The 21,424-nt window shown below is 39.8% G+C and overlaps 1 protein-coding gene across 1 annotated transcript in view; it reads right to left on the reverse strand.

Moving 5' to 3' along the window:
* The window catches only part of LOC136875694 (serine protease inhibitor 42Dd), a 135,320-nt gene that overhangs the window by 59,849 nt on the left and 54,047 nt on the right, over nucleotides 1-21,424 (reverse strand). The window contains exons 2-3 of the mRNA XM_067149253.2: nucleotides 14,633-14,745; nucleotides 5,925-6,104 (exon numbers count right to left, since the gene is read on the reverse strand). Of these exons, the coding sequence (XP_067005354.2) occupies nucleotides 5,925-6,104; nucleotides 14,633-14,745 (293 nt within the window). The remainder of the gene's footprint in view (nucleotides 1-5,924; nucleotides 6,105-14,632; nucleotides 14,746-21,424) is intronic.

A 21,424-nucleotide genomic window follows, 5' to 3' on the forward strand; every position in this document is an offset into this window, starting at 1 on the left:
TGATTCTGACGGTTCGGTCAGCTTCCGTTTCGAACGCTAGCGCTGAGTCATCTCTGGGGAGCCATCTGGTGACGAATGAGCGTACCATTTCAACTTCTATTATAACGTCTAAATTTCAAACAGTCATTGTTTAAGAAGCCTTTCTCGCGGACGGTCGAGATTTTCTTCCTGACGACGCAGAGCAGAGTTCTCTGCGAAACGTAGAGAATTTCACCTTATTTTCTTGACACGGCATAAACCTAAAAGCCTATACAGTATCATGTCTAGATTGATTTCTCGTATTTCAAACCACCAATGCAGGGTGCAAACATGTTTTGACTTTTAAAATATTGTATAATCTGATGATCTTAGCGAATTTATTACTCTATAGGTATGTATTCACAAAATTTTGGTAAGTGAATCAAAGATAATAGACTGAATAATTGGTGCACATGTATATTCAGAAAACTAATATTGCAGTAAGAATAAAGAATTTAGTTAACAAATATGTATAAGAAGAATTGCCGTTTCGATTTATAATTGATTTTCAAATGGCCATACTTTGATGAATCATTTTCGGATCATATTTTGTAATTTTTACGTCATATTTCGTCACTTTTGAGGTCATATTCGCTTGCTTATTTGGCCTATTTTTAGGTCTTAAACATCCGAGCCCTAAATGTAATGTTTTCTTACGCAAAGTCTGGGACGACTGCCCCCACCCCCTAATCGCCACCACTCTTTAATCGAACATGACTCCACATCACTTAACGCCTATTATGTCGTCAATTTGAAATGAGAATGCTGGAACAGACATTGGTATTATACTAAACACCAAGTCATCTCAATCATCACAACCTATCACAGGGAAACATGTATCCGTTTTTGTTTTTGTAACATTCATACTGAAAAATGTTTTCCTAAAATATGTGGTTTTGTTCCAGTGTGTAATACTTTGATTTTAATGCACGGTTGTCTAGTGAAATAGTAGAAGTTCTTTACGAATATATTGCGGTTAAGTTCGTTAATCGTTTCAACTTATTTGTTTTGCGTATTATTTCGAGACCTGATTTTCACGATAAAAGGTATTTATAATAATTTTTAATTTATGCCATATGCATTTCATGTTCACTGATTTTATATTTGACTAGCAATTGTACCCGTGCTTCGCTACGGTATTCCGGATTGTATACGGATGTCGAAGTAAATTACTGTACATGAAGTGAATAATAATTTTTAAATTGCATTTAAATTGGCGTTATCCGAGAAAAAGCATAGGGAGGTCCGCAGATGATGTTTCCAATGTAAAGTGCGAGTTGTGGAGTTCTGATAACGACAGGTGCACTTGTCTACCACAATTCATTATGTTTTAGAAACGTTGAAAAGGGTGAAATTTGTGTAAGATTTTCACGCAGTGAATTACTTTTCAGATACTTATGCGACAGCTTCAAACATAGAATTTGGCTCACATATGGCTACTGGGTGGGCCAATATTCGTGTAGAATTTAATGATCCAATCTTTCGTATAAGTGAATCAAACCATCAATTATATGTGTACAAAGTGTAAAGTTTAGGTAAATCCACAAAGAGAAAAAATTAATGTATAAGGGATAGAGATACGACTAAAGTTCATAGGACCGAAGTTGTAGATCACTCCAAATTGAACGCAGATTGTGCCATCCGTTTTGTGATACGACTTACCGTTTAGCCACGAAATACATCGAAAGGAAGGACTGCACCGTCATTAAAATTGCCTCCATATTTCGATATTTTTCGGGGGTAAATAATAAGACTTTTAAACATCTCGTACATTTTCCGTCGGTTACATGCTAAAAGCTATAATTTTGCAAAATTTCAATTTTCTAACTCGTCTGGGAGATTGTGCTGCGATCTTGATATGGGAGAGAGTGTTAAAAATCAGGAGTTTCAGGAAACTTTTAAGCCCATAAAACCTGTAGGTTCTGGATAAATGTCACCGACCGTGTTCTTATGCAGGTTTGAAACTCCCTGCATGTACCCCTCAGAGAATTATGAGAATTTGAGATTTTTCTAGGGATCCTGAAGTCATCAGCTTGTCTGGTACCAAGTTTCAAATTTCTAAGACGCCTAGAATGGTCTCACTAATTCACGTCTGTTTTCATTTTTATGCCTTAATTTATATATATATATAGTACAGTATATATCGATCGCGCCAAACAGACTTCCATTTATTAGTGTGGATTATATTTCACCCGCTTCCCTAGTGGTTCTAGGAGCGTCTTACTCCCACAGTACGTTTTCCAGGTAGTACGTTATACTTGAAAGTCATACTGGAACATACACACGTCCATTATCTCGGTCGTTTCTGACAATTTATTTTTTCACCCTTTCTCACTCCCTATGCCAAAGGGGGCTGAAGTTAGACTTTAAAAATTCGGAATGTTACTATTCATCTCAGCGACCCCGAAAATTATGGATTAGACACTACTTTCGATGATTTGTATATCTCAGTCCCCTTGCCCCCCGCCGCCCCTAAGGGTTCCTGGGGTGTTTTACCCCCATGTGGTTTGTCTCCTGATACAAAAAATTCGGAGTGTCACTATTCATCTCAGTGACCCCGAAAACTATGTATTCGACACTATTTTCTATTATTTCTATATATCACTCTCCCATCGCCCCCTACCACGAAGGGGGCTGAACTTGGACTTTAAAAAATTCCGGCGTGTCACTGTTCATCTCAGCGACCCCGAAATGTATAGATTCGACGCTATTTTCGATGATTTTTATATCTCAGCCCCCTCGCCCCCCCTTGCCCCTAAGGGTTCCTGGGGTGTTTTATCCCCATGTGGTTTGTCTCCTGATACAAAAATTCCGGCGTGTCACTGTTCATCTCAGCGACCCCGAAATGTATAGATTCGACGCTATTTTTGATGATTTTTATATCTCAGCTCCCTCGCCCCCCCCTTGCCCCTAAGGGTTCCTGGGCTGTCTTATCCCCACGTGGTTTGTCTCCTGATATTAAAAATCCAGAGTATACAATTCACCTCGGCGACCCCCGAAAACTATGTATTCGACATTATTTTCGTTTAATTTTATATATCACTCCCCCTCGCCCCCCATGCGAAAGGGAGCTGAACTTTGACTTTTGAAAAATCGGGAGTGTCACTGTTCATCTCAGCGACCCCGAAAACTGTGGATTCGGCACTTTCTTCGATTATTTTTATACCTTGCCCCTTCCCCCCTGGCCACTCCCCCTAAGGGAGCTACGGATGGCTTACCCCCCACAGTGCTCGTCTCCAGATAGTAAGTCATAAGTGTACCAAGTTTGGATGAAATTGCTCGAGTGGTTTAGGAGGACATGTGTCATTTACACACACACATACATGCATACAACATCCATTTTATATACAGTAAGAAGAAGATTATGCTTGCTTTATTATTACATGGAGAAATTTTAATTTGAACACTGCAGACATCTAAACTTAAACTGTATATCCGAAGAAATTATTCGAATCCGAGGAATGAATATTACTTCGCTCGTGACATGCCCAATCATGAGAATGGCTTCAATAATATTAGTCATCAGTTTCAGAGTCGTGTTCATTACAGAGGGCAGGATTCTTATTCTTAAGAAGGATAATTGGTGCCACAATCGTCCGCTCTAAGATGTTCGAGGGTACTCTCGGTGACTCCAAGTCTTTCGAAGCTCTGCCGTGTAGTCGATAGACTTGTAACTGTGTAGAACACCGGGTAATTCTTGTAAAAATTGCTTGTTGAAAGAAATGAATGACATGATATATGATAGCAAGAATGAAGAGGATGAAACCCGGCGCCGGCACATATGCCCACTCCTCTCGAATAGCTCAAGACTTAACGTCCCGAACCGACGAACGATTCATCATCAACACCGTCATATGCCCTCAAACCATATAAGACCAAAAACATCTTCCTACGTCCTGGACGTAAAATGGCTCCCTGAATATTGTGTTCTCTACGTATCTTATGTACGTTGCCTAGCGACAGCGACTCTATGCATTTAATCTTGGTGACAGCACGTTGGATTGTCATATCCCAATGCACGTTTTCCGATGGTTTTTCGTTCATAACTAACCAACGAAAGCGAAAATGAAAATTCCGGCTTCGAGGTGCATTCGGACCCCTTCCATTTACCTCTGTTCAAAATTTCAGATCTCTGCGTTCTGTAGATTTTGCTGGGCATCGCGCACAGACAGACAAACACTTCCTTTTATAATTATAGAGATAGATTATTCCTTTTCTAATGGGCTTTACGTCGCACCGACACAGATATGTCTCTTTGCGATGATCGGATAGGAAAGGGCTATGAGTTGGAAGTGGCCATGGCCTTAAGATAATGTTCCGTCATTTTCCTGATGTAGAAATGGGAAACGATGGAAGACCTTCCGGGCCGTCGACAGTGGAGTTCGGACCCACGATCATTCTAATACTAACACAGCTACGTTCAAAGCCTATCATTGTTTGTGTACATCTAGATTTCGTCTTTTTGAATCTACTGCATTTATTATTTATTTACTACAATTCAGTACAGAAATATGGAGGTTCTAGTGAAAAGGGCGAACCCCGGGTACATATAAAATGTTTCCACATTAAGTTTTGCCCTATTTCTGTATGATACACTTATCGGTACGGTAGTAATCGAAACCGCCACGTCGTGGCTATCAGTAGAGGAATTTCCGGTCTTTTCCACCTCGGTCTATACAGCTGTCTGCGTAGTACATTACGCTACACGTGGCTGTGCGGTCAGAGCCATTCGGCGATAGACTGAACATTAATGATTCTCAAGAAATCTCACTCTTTCGACAGTTTGCGCAGATTGACTCACCCGTCAAAACATCTGGCACCTTCTAGCAAAAACTTCGTCCAGTAACATTATGCCTTGTTAGTTTTGGTACATGTTATTTCTACATCATCTTACTGGAACATGTTATCTCAGTGGAACTGGAATGTTGGAACATGTTATTGGAAAATAACAGTTTAGCCCACCTCCATAAATATGTAACTAAGAGCCTGCGTTCTTATAGCAAAGTATATATATATATATATATATATTTATTTATTTTTTTGCTAGTTGCTTTACGTCGCACCGACCCGGATAGGTCTTATGGCGACGATGGGACAGGGAAGAGCTAAGAATAGAAAGGAAGCGCCGTGGCCTTAATTAAGGTACAGCCCCAGTATTTGCCTGGTGAGGAGATGGGAAACCACGGAAAACCATCTTAAGGGCTGCCGACAGTAGGGTTCGAACCTACTATCACCCGAATTCTGGATACTGGCCGCACTTAAGCGACTGGAGCTATCGAGCTCGGTATAGCAAAGTATAGATGACGCTACTGGCCTAGTATACACAGATAACGAACATTGGTTGCCATGGTTACAGTGGTGTCGGCACATTGATGACGCTAATTCCTGACAGACCCTCAGCTCAAAATAATGTGTAATAATAGTCCTCACAACTATAGCATGGAGTATGATTCAACGGTGTTATCGAACAAGCAGTATTGGTATCATGTTATCAGCTTTAAGGCTCTCTTGTAATGTTTAGTAATTGCACTTACCGAGCTCGATAGCTGCAGTCGCTTAAGTGCGGCCAGTGTCCAGTATTCGGGAGATAGTAGGTTCGAACCCCACTGTCGGCAGCCCTGAAAATGGTTTTCCGTGGTTTCCCATTTTCACACCAGGCAAATGCTGGGGCTGTACCTTAATTAAGGCCACGGCCGCTTCCTTCCCACTCCTAACCCTTCCCTGTCCCATCGTCGCCATAAGACCTATCTGTGTCGGTGCGACGTAAAACAACTAGCAAAAAAAAAAAAAAAAAAAAGTAATTGCACTTAAGATGCTTTGCCTGTTATGGGACGACGTAAACTAGGTCTATTGTTCCTTGAACATGAATGGAATATAAATCATCCCAGACAACTCCAGCTAGTTACCTCTAAAATGGAGAGAAGATATTTGAAGCCTATCTCGACGTGATCTCGATTCTCGGGCAGGTGAAGACCTCTAGAAAGTTCATTCGCTGTCTCTCCCGTCGCTCCCATCCACACCAAAGTCATCACCGACTCCACACTAAAAGGTGACATCACTACGTTTCCTGGCTCACTGCTCACAGCCTGAAAAATAAAAAAGAGGTATAAGCAAGAATTATTTTTGGAACATTATCAACTTCAACAAATTATGTCTCCAAACTTTAACTTTTCAGCTTTTGAACGAATGGCGGAATAACACGGCTTGCCGCTTCAGCTTAGACTAAGATTCTAATTAATCATGATTTCGAATTAAAAACTTCGAATTAACCATGTTCGGCTGTAACATATTTCGCTGTAAGTACGCTCTTGATACAAATAACATTTCTTTAACAGTTATCATTTCCCAGGATATATTAAAAATAAATATTACAGCTTCCTTATGTGTAGAGGCACGATTTTTTTTGCATTAACGATAAACGCGACAAAAAATATTTTGATGCAATTTTGCGATATATTTACGAATCATATGTTTATCGTTAAGAATATACGGATATTATGTTCGCGAATTAAAGCGAATTACAGCAACAAGGCCATTTAAAAAACGAAATTCAATTATTTCGCGATAAGTGCGATATTACAGCGAAATCTGTAGTAAATAACGAACTCGACATTTTGTTCCAAGATTGTGTATGGAAAGAAAAGGTAGAGCGAACAAAGATTCCTCAACAGGAAAGAAATATGTTACCATTAATGTTCTGGAATCTCTTTATGACATGGCATCAAAGAAAAGGGGTTGGCTCCAGGTTTCTTGCCAAACGAAATGTTTGGAATGTTGTTCTTTTGGTCTCGTCTCCTCACGGCATTGTGCAATCCTGGAATCCCTAATGACGTTTACAAGTAGCACAATTGACTGGTGTATTTCGGCTTCGTGGTGGGTAAAATTAAGGTGATCACAGACTGTAGGGAAGATGGGCCGCTTGCCAAGTGTTACGGTGCACAGCAGAGCTCAACAGTTTGCGAGTGAAGGTTTATACGTTTCGGAAAGCAATACTTTAATGTGTGAATTTTGTAATGTTCGTATCGAGTGGGAGACAAAAGATACTGTCTCAAAACATTGTTTTAAAAATAAGGAATATTCAGAACGTAAATTTAGCATTTCAACAGTGAAACGGTAGGCAACAATAGAACTCTCATTAGATATGCAAAAGAAATCTAAGAGTGAAAAAATAGAATTTATTCACGAAACAGCAGCGATGCTACTCAAAGCCAACATCCCGCTGGAGAAGGTAGACGACCCTGCAGTCCGGAAATGGCTTCAAAAGTATGTACCATGTATGTACAGTCTATCAATTAAACCTTTACAATCAACGATTAACCTTTAATGATTAATTTTAGAATTTCATTAAAGCGATACGGCAATATCTATTTCGTGAAATGACGCGTTAATTAGTATCCTTCCCGCGAAATCGTTCAAAAATTAATGCGAAAAACTCATGAAAAACACTTGTGTTACTATCTGTTGTGAATATATCTGAGGGAAAGATAATTTCCTATTGATCGACTGGAAAGCACATCTGTGACCCCGACTCGCCTCTCCCTGTACTATGACACATAGTTTTGTTATTGGTTATAAAAGAAGTGTACAGGAGATATATGATGGGAAATAACCTTTACTATATATTTTGTATTACAAAGCCAGTGTGGATCTAAGGATGAGGGTGGATGCTGAAGGGAAGTCACGTTTGTCCTCTTGGACAGATGGATACTTACACGCCTAAAATAAAAATAAAAATTGCCACACAGTAGATCGCTCAGTTGCCTTCAGTGGAGATGAATGTCGACCAGTACATAAGAAAGTAGAATAGATACCAACTAGCTGTAGTACCCGGCGTTGCCCGGATAGTTTCTGAATATTTACCTTTAAGATTTGCATTACCAGTTAGTTATGTGTGATGTGAATTTTTATAGAATTCCTTTTTGACTTGCAGATTGATATGTTATGATCTATTATGTAGTTTTAAAATTATTTAGATGTGTTTGATTTCAAGTTTTAGATTATTTAATTTTCGAGTAAAACTTCGTCCTTATGGAAGCTCGAATCGACTGGGAAGTATTTGATCCTGTCAAAAATTAATAAGTGATAACTATATGTATTTAGCCGTCGCACTATAGATACGATGTACAGGATTTCAACTGTCAATGAGACTGTCCCCCTCCCGCCCACCACCACTAATAGATTGTCACCATTCATCTCAGTGACCCAGAAAACTGTAGATTCGACACTGTTTTCGATTATTTTTATATCTCACTCCCCCTCACCCACACCCCAAAGGGGGTTGAACATGAATTTTAAAAAATTCGGAGTGTCACTAATTATTTCAGCTACCACGAAAACTATGGATTCGATAATATTCTAGATTATTTTTATACCACCCCCTTCGCCCCCTGCCCATAAGGGTGCTAGGGGTGTCTTACCCTAACGCGGTTTGTCTCCTGATACTAATTGTGTACCAAGTTTGGTGAAATTGCTCCAGTGGTTTAGGAGGAGATGTGTCATTTACACACCCACACACCCACGCACACACATACATCAATTTTTATATATAGTAAGTAGAAGATAATATTTTTATATGTAGTTTTTCGATTAATTGTATATCTCACCCCCTTCGCTCCCCATTTGGACTTGCAAAAAATCCGGAGTAATACTATTCATCTCAGAGACCCTGAAATCTATGGATTCGAAACTGTTTTTAATTATTTCTATATCTCACCCCCCCCCCCTTTGCTCCCCACCTAAAAGGGGGCTGGACTTTAAAAAATTCTAGAGTATTACTTTTCAACTCAGTGACCCCGAAAACTATGAATTCGACACTATTCTCGATTATTATTGTAACTACACCCCCCCCTTGACCCATTCCCTTAAGGGCGCTTGGGATGGCTTACCCCCCACAGTGATCGTCTTCCGATAGTAATACGTGTACCAAGTTTGGTTGAAATTGCTCCAGTGGTTTAGGAGGAGATGTGTCATTTACACACACACACTTCCATTTCTATATATAGTAAGATTTTTATGCTCGTAGGAGATGTGTCATTTACACACACACTTCCATTTCTATATATAGTAAGATTTTTATGCTCGTACTTCACCCCCTTTCCATCCCCACCCAAAGGAGTCCTATGAGTGCCTTACACAACAGTATATTTTTTCCAGATATTAAGTCTTATTATTTTGTACCAATTTTGGTTAGCAGCTATGCCCAAACGTACATACATAATCTCACTGCTCTAGAATCCTGGAGCTGACGTTGCCATAGTTACGGCAGTTCATTTCTTTATCCGATTCTTAGAGCAGGGGTAGTGTGGTGCCAATATCTCCGTAACGGTTGGTTTTAGGGCCTTAAAACATGGTTTTCGGGCCCGTAGGGCTTACCGAGTTTTGTTCTTTGCGTCAAGAGAATTAAATTGAGCTTTGTCTCGTCCTTATACGACAAATTCGATATTTTGCCTATAATAGTATAAAACCGTTGTGGTTTTCCTATAAAACCCCCATCTTTTCAAAGATTTTAAAATGATATGCATATCGAAACCTTCCCTGGGGTGAGTATACTCTAAATATGAAGTTTGGTTGAGATCTATCCAGCTGTTTCGACGTGATGATGGAACAAACAAACAAACAAACAGACACGAACAACTTTATTTATAAGAAGATTAAACGTCTTGGAGATACGTAAGCTGCGATATTGAATGGGTGGGTATCTCACGCTTGTCCACATTTCATATGTTGCCATCAGAAGAAAAATTGGCATCGCTTAAATTAATGAAAAGAATTGGACGTGAAAATGTCCCCTGTGAAATATCCATGTTCTACTTTCTGCACCGAATATGATACATGATGGTGCGTACCATCTATAAATTTCACAGACTTCCTCTGAGTTAAAGACCCAAACAGGGCATGAAGTTTCTGCGTTTGACATCAGACGACGCATTTGACGGAGTATATCTTTATACAAAGAATTGAGCCACGCGCAGAACAACAAGTCGTATTTCCCCTCTAATGATAAACTTCACATGCATCCCCAGTTAAAGTCTTAGTGGCAATATTTAATTTTCATGCTGGCAGGCGCACTATCAACATATTATCCTTGAAGTGACGGGTGGAGTACATTTCGCTCAAGGGCTTGAAACACATCTGACGACCGAGTTGAACTGGGAAGGAATAAGTGAGAAATGAAATAGCTGCAGCGTGAAGTGCCCAGAGTGCGAAATCGCGGGCGAGGGGGGGGGGTGTCCTCCCCTCCTCCCCCCCCCCCCCCAACGACAATTTTTATCTCAAAGTTTCCCCTCCACTAAAATTGCCCGGCGGGGGGAGGGGATATTTCATTATAAACTAATGAGGAAAATGTAGAACACGTATGGTTTATTACTGAAATTAATTATTTTTACTGTGAATATTTTCATAGACACATCAGCAATAAATCAAATGACTGCCACTCCTTGAGCAAGAAAACAACGCAGCAGTGGCAATCTGGACCTGCAGCCTATTGTTCACTTTTCATTCTGACAAGTCCATCTGAAACGCGGGCAAAAATTACTTGAAGCTCCCCTCCCTTGTCATTGCTGTAAGTATCTCGAGCTTACACCACTCCTGTACTTCTTGGAGAGGGCGTGTTTCCGATAGGTATCGATAGAACAATATTCACTTAAGGTGTGTACAAACCAACAAATTTGTTCCGTCAGCACTTAGTCCTGGTAGACGAAGGTTCCGCTAATAAAACAATAAGTCAGGACAAATCGCGCCTCGTCTGGCCTTTCATAAGAAAAGGACAGTCTACCATAAAATTTTCAGCTGGTTGGAATAACTTTTTAATGTTTATCATTCTTGTTATCACAGCAAAATTCAAACAAAAAAATCTGTAATTTACTTTTTTTTCTGAGTGAGGGGTATTTTATTTCCAAGGGAATTTTATACCCCCCTCCGGATACTACCTGAAATAAACACCAGTATTTAAGCCCTATGTTCCTTCCCCACCACCACTATTTCTTTCTGATTTCGCACTCTGGAAGTGCCATTGCCAATTCTCTGCTACCGATCATAATAGGTTGTAACTAGCACACTGCTCGTAAATTATGCTAACGCTCTGAAGGTCTGCAGTAAACTGAACGATGTGGATAGCTTTCCTCTAGCGCCTCTGCTATTTACGGGAATGTTCTTGCATTCTGATCTGTCCTAAACGAAGAACATCCAAGTTATAGACATGATATTAAGCTTTTGGTGGGTCAAGTAAACTAGGCGAACTTCTCGAAATTCATGAAGTTCAGTCTGAGATTTTTAAATATTTCGGGCGGAGCAGTAATATAGTGAGCCATAGTAGACTTTTCACTCGCGCACCGTGTGGCACATTTATTTTCAGCGAGTTTTAAAATGGCATTCCAGGATCGTACAAGTAGATATCTTGCGACAGAGGCGCACATATTCAGAAGAAGTCCCGGGATCTTATTATTTCCTTTGTGTTCGGGCCGTTCTCTTTACCTCCTTCCCCTCTTTAACAACAGATGACGTAAGAGGCGAAGACGAATGCCGTCCATCCAGATGACAAATTCCTCTGTTGGTGTGGGTGGTAGAATAACATCCATGGTATCCCCTGCATGTCGTCAGAATACCCCAGGCCTCGTAACTTAGAAGCTTAAGTTGGCGACCACGGAGCCCTTAGATGAGTCGTGGCATCACTTCCACTTACTTGTGTCAGGCTCCTCATTTTCACTTGTCCTATCCGCCCTCCATCAGTCAACTCTTGTTCTTTTCCGACCCAGATGGTATTAGATTTCCGAAGCCTAGGGAGTCTTTAATTTTCATTCCGTTCGGGGGTCTTGTATTTCTTTGGCCGATACCATTATTTTTCGAAATGCCCGACCCCTTCCATTTTTTCCCTTTGATTAGTGTTAATAGAGGACGGTTGCCCAGTTGTCGTCGTCGTCGTCACCACCACCACCACCATCATCATCATCATCATCATCATCACACGTCGTTGAACTTATTGTTGAGCGTCATGACCCCATGAACTAAACGTCGCCATCCCGAACGGTTCCCGGCTTGTCTTAAAGCCTGCTGAAGATGTAAACCGGTTATCTTCTAGACTGTTTTCTATCCACCTGCTGGGTCTCGTGCCCTCAGCGTTCCCTTCTATGATTATTTTCTCCAGGTTTTCTGCATCTTTTCTCACAGTATGTCCAAGGAACTTGAGAATTTATTGCCTGACACGGGAGGAATGGCGCTTGGAGATGTTAAGTTCTCTAATAATGGATGTGTTAGTTCTTTTCTTTTCCATTCTATGCGTAGCAATCTGAGCCAATACCAAAGCTCGAACGCATCATACGCAGCTTGTCTCTGGCTTTGAGAGTTGATGTTTTCGCAACCGTATAAGAAGACAGTAAACACGAGTGCTTCAACAAGGATGATATTTGTACTGTTTATGATAGCCCTGTTCTGCCAGTTCTTGGTGAGCTGCTTCAGATAATTGATCCAAGATAGACGAATGAATGCACCACCTCCATGACCTATGAGTTGGACGCGTGCTCGTCGATCAACTATCATTTGCCGGTTGCACTACCTCTTAAAACAATGATCATCAGCTAGATTAACAGTTACTAGAGTTCCACGTAGGCCGAGTAACTTAATTCTCAGCCATATTGCATGGCTTTTTTGACAGAGTCCGCTACGTTTCGCATCAGATAGTTCCTGAACTGGTCTTCCAGGGGTCTCTGCACCCCTTCAAGTCCCCAGTACAGGAGTAATATCTTTTTACTTGGCTAGGAATCGAACCCTGGGCATCCGAGTAAAAGGGTGGTGCGTTTCTGTTACCGTGTTAACATAATATTGCTTTAACAATAGTCAATGTGCCAGTGGTACGAATTTATCGCATGTTGGCAAACTCGCACTGAGATATCAATACAAGAAAGATCATTTCATTCTAAGTGGTTTCTTATTAAGACCTGCTGTATGTTTTCGAGCGAAAATTATGAAAATCTGTCTTTCAATGTTGATTGTATGATCTTTAACTGCATCTTGCGTTCGACAGACAAACGCTGTTGAAAAGTAGGAGTGGAATCGGAGGTAAGGCTTTTTGCGGATGATGTTATTCTCTATAGAGTGATAAATAAGTTACAAGATTGTGAGCAACTGCAACGTGACCTCGAAAATGTTGTGAGATGGACAGCAGGCAATGGTATGTTGATAAACGGGGTTAAAAGTCAGGTTGTGAGTTTTACAAGTAGGAAAAGTCCTCTCAGTTTTAATTACTGCGTTGATGGGGTGAAAGTTCCTTTTGGGGATCATTGTAAGTATCTAGGTGTTAATATAAGGAAAGATCTTCATTGGGGTAATCACATAAATGGGATTGTAAATAAAGGGTACAGATCTCTGCACATGGTTATGAGGGTGTTTAGGGGTTGTAGTAAGGATGTAAAGGAGAGGGCATATAAGTCTCTGGTAAGACCCCAACTAGAGTATGGTTCCAGTGTATGGGACCCTCACCAGGATTACCTGATTCAAGAACTGGAAAAAATCCCAAGAAAAGCAGCTCGATTTGTTCTGGGCGATTTCCGACAAAAGAGTAGCGTTACAAAAATGTTGCAATGTTTGGGTTGGGAAGAATTGAGAGAAAGAAGAAGAGCTGCTCGACTAAGTGGTATGTTCCGGGCTGTCAGCGGAGAGATGGCGTGGAATGACATTAGTAGACGAGTAAGTTTGAATGGCGTTTATAAAATATGAAGATAAAGTTGGAATTCAAGAGGACAAACTGGGGCAAATATTCATTTATAGGAAGGCTAGGCAACAAATAGGGAATCTGCCACCTGGGCGACTGCCCTAAATGCAGATCAGTATTGATTGATTGATTGATTGATTGATTGATTGATTGATTGATTGATTGATTGATTGATTGATTGATTGAAGTAACTCGCTGTTATAGTGATTTAAAGAACATTAATGAGTGTGTTACTTAAATGTTGTTATGCGTATATAGAATTTCAGAGCCCAATGGTAAAACATTGTTACAGAAACAGTATATCTAATAAAGAATTACCCACCCATAACCAATTGTCAATAATTTGTAATACACTTTAAAAAACTAATAGAACTATTGTGGTGCAGTTTACATCCAAGCTGCTGCTGTTTTCAGATTTTCAGTTTGAAGGTTCCCTCAGTGAGTGTTGACCTCCGGATCTGAAGAGTGCGGGTTCAAAGCGCCAAAGGTAGTCGGATTTCGGAAGAGCGGAAAAGAGACATTTTCACACTTGATATTGTACAATGCCAGCAAGTTGAAGATCTCTGGTGACACACGTGGTGGTGTTTTCACATCACAATTAATTGAAAGACAGCCATAGATTCCTGAATAGTAATTCATATTACTCCGCCATCTGGTGGAGTAAAATGAACGTCAAAATTGACGCGCAGGTATCCTAGATGGCGTTCGATTAAAATGCCTGCACACAGTAGCTGATACACGATATTTTTCAGATTGGGATCTTAAAATATATTTAGCCACTTTTAGCTGAGCTAGCGCTACATGTGTCTGCATTGGATATTCAGCAATTTTAATATATGGATTACCTTAATAGGAACAGCATATTCAGTCTGCATACGGCAGACACAGTACATAAAGAGTTCATACTACCTTATAAAGTGCCGTACTGAAGTCGTTGCAAGCTTTTGTGACAGCAAGATGTGCTTCTTCCAGTGCCGTACCATTTCCTTCGGATTTCGTTCCTAGGAACAGACCCAGGAGAACTGCAACAAATCAATTACTACAGTATTAACGAAAGAGAATTACAGAGAACTGAACTAATTTCATTTCACCTCAGAAACCAGTATCAAAACAAACAATTTTCCATTAACATAAATCAAATATTCAGGAATATGTTACTGACACCAACGACAGACAATACAGTAAAACCTCGATAATTCGAGTAGAATGGGACAGAGGCTAGCTCGGATTATACGGAAATGAATATCATTTTATTTACGTCCTGCTACTTGAGTACTGACTCAGGATGATTGTCAAGCAAACTAATCAGAACTTTCACAATATTTATTTTTCCATGTCACAATTTGATTGGATTGTTCTTGAAGTTCACTGGACCCTTTTGTGATCACTAAATAATTTCCATTTTTAAAGAATGGAATAGAATTCGATTAGTGCTAAATCGACATTTCTGTTAATGCTGAGTACTGGACTAAACACTTAAGCATATTGCACCCATAAGCGAATGTGCATAATTAATGCATATTCTAAATATTTAATAATTCACATATTGGAGTACAGCAGTAGGCTGGGAGAAGATTGCAGTCTAACAAAGCAACTGCCAGGCGCCGTGCAGACGGGAAGATATATCCACAGAACACTTCTTAAGGCACGGACAGGAAGTAGCTAGTCTAAGTGGTACCTCCAATCATGTTTTATGATGCCGACAGGAAGCGAAAACTTTCTATCCAGCTCCCACGTGAATTCGCACGATTGGAATGCACTTGACCTAGAAGAGTGAGTGAGACACGTATAATACCCATCATCCCTTAGTAGAAAATGGAAGAACCCAAACTACCAAGGGCGTGAACGTCTCAGCCAATCACAAAATTGCAAATTTTAATGTCTTGTCATAGCGGGAATCTACAGCTAGTTTTTCGCGATCTGGTGCCCGAAGTAGCCGTAAAATATTGTGTCCTGACTTCTAAGTAATATTTAAGGATTTATCAGCGCAAGTGTGTGGTTAATCTGTGCCTAAATTAGAAATGTTTAACTGTACATGGAAGAGTGGAATCACCCAGGAAGCGAACCGTCATGGCGGGAAGACGCCATACTCTGACAAAAAATAGAGCCAGTGACGCGCGACGTCTTAGAAATTAACCTGTGATCGTTTCTCATAACGCAATGTAACACACAAGTCGGACCAAAATTAGGAATGTTTTCAGTGCATTTCCTGTAGTTCTAACCTACGGACACTTGATAAATCAGTCCCAAGTGCGGAATTATTACGCCACATCCCTTCCACGGAACTATTTTCGAAGTGGGGGGAGGACTGTTTACAAAAACGGAGACACCAAGTGTGGTGAACTTCAGTCTCTACAATCAGTCTTGAGTCTTCAGTGTCAATCAGTCTCTACATTCAGTCTTCAGTCTCGCGGTGTGAATCTCAGCAGTCTTGAGTCTCAAGTCTACAGTTTTCAGTCTCGCGGTGAATCTCAGTAGTCACATTCAGTAGTTGACATTCTAGTGAGTACTGGATTTATTTGTGTGAGTCGTAATATCTTAGCTGAAATGAACACTTTGATAAACTTTATTTCAACTTTAGATTATGCAGAACACTTGCCATAAATGAACTTAAAGTGCTAGGACCGAGGTGAACATTGAATCTTGAAGTAACTCGTAGCTGCACAACATCTTCACTATTTCACATGTAATTTGCATTTTTCGTGGAAAAGTCAAATGTGGGAGAACGATTATTAGAAAATTTTCCACATCATTGGGAACATTACACGTAATTTTTCCACACTCCAATAGAACTCTTATTGTAAGCGAGATATTCGGGAGCAGAATTGGTCCAGCCAGTACAGGGGAGAAACTGTGTTTTCATAATTGGAACCGTACTAAGACCTTGAGTTCAGTGTCTTGGTCGGGGAAGGTGAATAACCGCTAATCCTGTACACAAACAATTTGAGAGGGGTGAGTGAGAGAGAGCTTCGGCAGGCAGGTAGCGGGGTCCAGACTTTCGACTTCACGTCAGGTGATCAATAAGTGTCATTGAGTATTCCTCGTAGGAGTGTTAATAAATATGGACGCGTGCAACGATAGTGTTATAATGCATCAAGTTTGCGTGTGTGACCTCTTGGATACCATCAGCTTCAAGATGAGGTGCTAAATGCAACATGACGGGGTCCGGAGGATGATCTGACCTGCCTCCAGCACCAACTAAGGTAATGAGCATAATATTAAAATATGTAAACATCTAGGGCTATGAACAAATCGATGATCAACAATGTAGTTTAGAAATTTAGATAGGACTGTAAATAATTCACGGATCGGATAGTAATTGTAAGCTTATAATATAATAATAATAATAATAATAATAATAATAATAATAATAATAATAATAATAATAATAATAATAATATAACAAGTGTTAGCGTGTGTTACTTGCACAGTTTCTTTTAAGGTAAGTCATTTTGACATGTGAGAATCCTATTTTACTGATAAATTTATATACGGTGTAGTGCGGATTTTTTTTTTATGTGTTGAGAATAATATAGTTGTGGTAATGAGCGGTACTTTTTGTTGACGCTTTGATTTTGTGGATGCCGCCATGTCAGTTTTAAATGTTTATTCTGCTATTTGCGCATTCAGTTTATTATTTCACGCCCTGTAATCTGTATTCAGATGACCGTTTCCGGTAGCTCTCATACCTTATATTTCACAACGTTGGTTGATACGCGGGAGTTAATTTCTTTATGTAACGTGCTTACGCATTTCGATAGCCGTGGTTTTTGAGAGGCAATCTCATTATTACAGTTAATTAATTAGTGACAGGAAGCCATTGACATGTTAGCTCTGATATTACATAATATGCGGAAAGATGGATAATCACGATAACGAGCGAGGCCGTATCATGAGTTACTACGTCGAGAATATTGATGAATAAATAGAATTGAGAGACGAACAATTTAACCGAGAGTGTTAAATATATGACGACATGTGTTATGATTGTAGGTGGAAAGCCTGTATTGCTTCAGATAATTTCCAGGGAAATATATGCTCGGAAAGTATGCAATTAATAGTCCGAGGTAAATTGTGAGCAGAGGGACTGATCAATGCGTGTTTCGACAGTCTAGTATAATTATTGATGACATGTAATACCAATAATTATTGTCCATAAAGATTTGAATAAGGTCATGTCCAGACATTTTAGTCTGAGGTTAGAAGATTGCCATCAAATTCACGTATTTATTTGCTACTTGAATCAGGGTAATATTTTATGTTTCTACATTGCGCATTCATTTTTTTATTTTAATGTTTATTAGGCAGCGATTTTTGGGATCTAGATTTTTATGAGATCATTTCTTTGTATACATTTTGTCACCGTATTATTCCAGATCCGATACGTGAATAGTATTTGATTTAATGTGTGTAAATAGAATAGTATAGGCGTAGTTAGATTATTTTAATTTCAGTATTTCTTAGGAGCAGTATTTCTCCATTGACATGTTCATTTATGTAAATAAGATTTCATGTGTTAGGGTAAGAGATCATCGATTAGTTCATAGTCAAAATTATAGTAGTGGTATGCTCATACCAGGAAGGAGTTTGTAACCACCAAGTCTTAAAAATCCACTACATTTCAGTTAGGAAAATGAAGCGATCTTTAACAAGCAGTTGTATCATAAGTGCCGCAAATGAATTATATAAATGAGATGGGATCTGCCTCCATCTAGTGGTGGTACCACAAATAGGAATTCGCAATGAAAATGCAGATAGCGGCAAACTAATAAGAATTAATAATGTAAAGGGATCGCTTTCATTTCAGATGGAAACCTGAGGCACTTGGCCTAAATAATTAAAGTAGTTTAAAACGTCCGGACTATCACAGTGGGATGAATAAGGTTTAATAAAATAAAGGAGTGGTGGTAGCACTCAGGTGTTCAGTTCAATTATTTTTCTTGTTATCAGCCACGAGCAATTCAAATATGTGGTAAAGGTTTTATAATGGATAAAAAATACCATGTTCATGGTTGTGTTAATTTTCCTTTTTTATTTATTATCACACATGGTTAGTGTATTTCTAGTATTACTTGAGAGTTGGGTGTTTCCCAATTGAATTTAAACATGAATTATATATTTGACAGACACCTTACCGTCAATGTTAATTGGATGAATTAATGATTTAATTAATTAATTACTGGATTATTTGTGAGATGACCTTTTCAAGGTATTAAAAATCATTCATTCGAAGGAAACTGTATTTCTGACCAGTGTTTAAATGTGGTCATGTCATCGTCATGGAGACAGTGGTTCGATGTATCCTGAACACTAAAATTTAATCGACATTCAGTCATAAATTTTATCAAGGCAGATAATTCATTTATTGTTATGCAGATCTTTTATTTGTCTTAAAATTTAATTTCATTTCACGTTATTTCATTTACACCATTTTACTTTCAATTTTCCACTTTGCATTTTGTTAAATAAACCATTTTATTTATTTAAATTTTAATTCAGTCTTTGGGTACCGTCATTTAATAGTTAGTTTACCCCATCTTTCATTTCCTCACCTCCCGATCGACGTGTGGCCCAGTAATCTGAGGGATATACGGACGCATCACGCTTGAGGAAGAAGAGTCTACATGCAGCGGTAGGTATTTTGATAAATGTCATTATTTACAGGAGCAGCCGGCGCACATTTCAAGAAAGAAGACCACCGCATTTTGGTGCCTTTACTAGGGCACAATATAAAATTTATAAAGTTGACACATTCGCGTTATTGTCTCATTTCGTTTTATTTCGCGTAATAAATCTGTCCAATTATCGCATTGTTAACAACGTTATGTACAGGTAACTGTTTCCCAAGCATTTCAGCGAATATTTTTTTTAAATTCAGTGTTATCGCAAACGCGAAAAACGAAGGTCCTTACTTATAGTTCATTTCTTAACCTTTTTTACGTCTTAGCGACATTTTTAATGCAACTTCACCTTATTCTACTACATTTTTACTACATATTCTTAATTCGAATCACCATTCTCACCTCTTAAACATGATTTCTGTAGTAGGAGAGAAAACGGATGAAACTGAAGTGAAATGCTTGAAGAAACCAACGGTATCAAATTATGTACAAGGTGAAAATATTGATGCCATTATTTTTAAAGAACCATTAGCATCCGTTCATGTGGAGAGAAGTTTTTCGATGTTTTACAACGTGTTGTCTGAAAACCGACGATGCTTTACAGCTAAGAACATAGAGATGACTATTGTGATGTACAGCAAAGCCAACTGAGGCAAGGTTTTGGAATTCCAGTTTCTGTAACTCTAATGTGGTTATTCCAGTTATATGTCTTTTTACGAGAGTTCGATGATAATGATGCTTGTTGTTTAAAGGGGCCTGACATCGGAGGTTATCGCCCCTAATAGTAGGAAATGAAATAACAAAAAAATTCAAATTCATCCACTGACCAAAATAAAATAAAAAATGTCATGAAAAATGAACGGATGGACATGAACCCAATAAAAACAAACAAAAAACAAATACACAAAAACAGTGGATCGTAAATAATAGTATTAGTGACCAAGGGACCACTTACAAAGTACAATGATGCTTGATGTCTAAAGGGGTGCAAAATCCACGTCTAAGGCCCCACAGAATGGTACATGTCGCGAGTAAAGTAGAACCATGGTATTTGTCATGTTGGGGTACTAATCAAAAGTAGCGAAGACTCACGGTGTTCCACACAAGCTGGTACTACTAACAGGTATTGTACTTCGTACAGGGAACGCAGACCTATGGTGTTTCTCACACAATAGCGCCACTCACAGCCAACGCAAACCGATCAGGCTCCTCACCCAGGTGTACTAATCACGGGCGCCGGTATTCCCGTGGTGTTCCTCACATAGTGGGCACCAATCACAGGCAACGCAGACCGACGGTGTCGCTCATATAGCGGTACAACTCTCAGGCTACGCCCAGACCCGCGGTGCTGCTCACATGGGTACGACGCACGGGTACTGGAAAACCCCAGGCCAGCCTCTTTACTGCTACTAATCACAAACCTATTTCGTACCTAATTTAGTGGTACTACTCGCAAGTACAGGCAACCCATGGTGTTCCCCGCATGATGGTATGAATCATAAGTAGTTTCATGGTTCTAATTCAATCATCCCTTCGTCGCCCCTTTTAGTTGCCTCTCACGACAGGCAGGGAATACCGCGGGTGAATTCTACATGTGCGTCCCCCACCCGCAAGGGGTAGTGTGTTTGGTCCGCGAGAGGTATTTTATTTCCCTCAAGCCCGCCGGCAAGCCGGTTAGGACCCCCCTATCCGCCACCTGGGAGTATCTCCTCTCCCCCTGCTACGCCAGCGTAGTAGGTTGGAGGTTACGAGAGTTTAATCCTGATGTAAACATGGTATGTCCACGCCACCGTCAAAGAAATAGTTATGATTCGCTGACCGTGTAGTATCGACCTCCACCTCGTCAAAATCTCGTGTTCGGACGTACAGGGCTGCGCATCGCATACAACAGTGCGAAGATCTGAACTTCTGAATAAACGACTAAACCTTGATTCTGTTCCCTTAGTTTATTGAACACATTCACATTGCACTGCCTATGGTCACTTCTGAGCGGTTTTCCCCTTTTGTGCTTCACTACACGTGGCGGTCCTACCTCTTGCTCCATTGCTCTCACTATGAATACCGACACACTGACTGCTGC

This window comes from Anabrus simplex, chromosome 6 (assembly GCF_040414725.1).
Source record: "Anabrus simplex isolate iqAnaSimp1 chromosome 6, ASM4041472v1, whole genome shotgun sequence".
Lineage (NCBI taxonomy): Eukaryota > Metazoa > Arthropoda > Insecta > Orthoptera > Tettigoniidae > Anabrus > Anabrus simplex.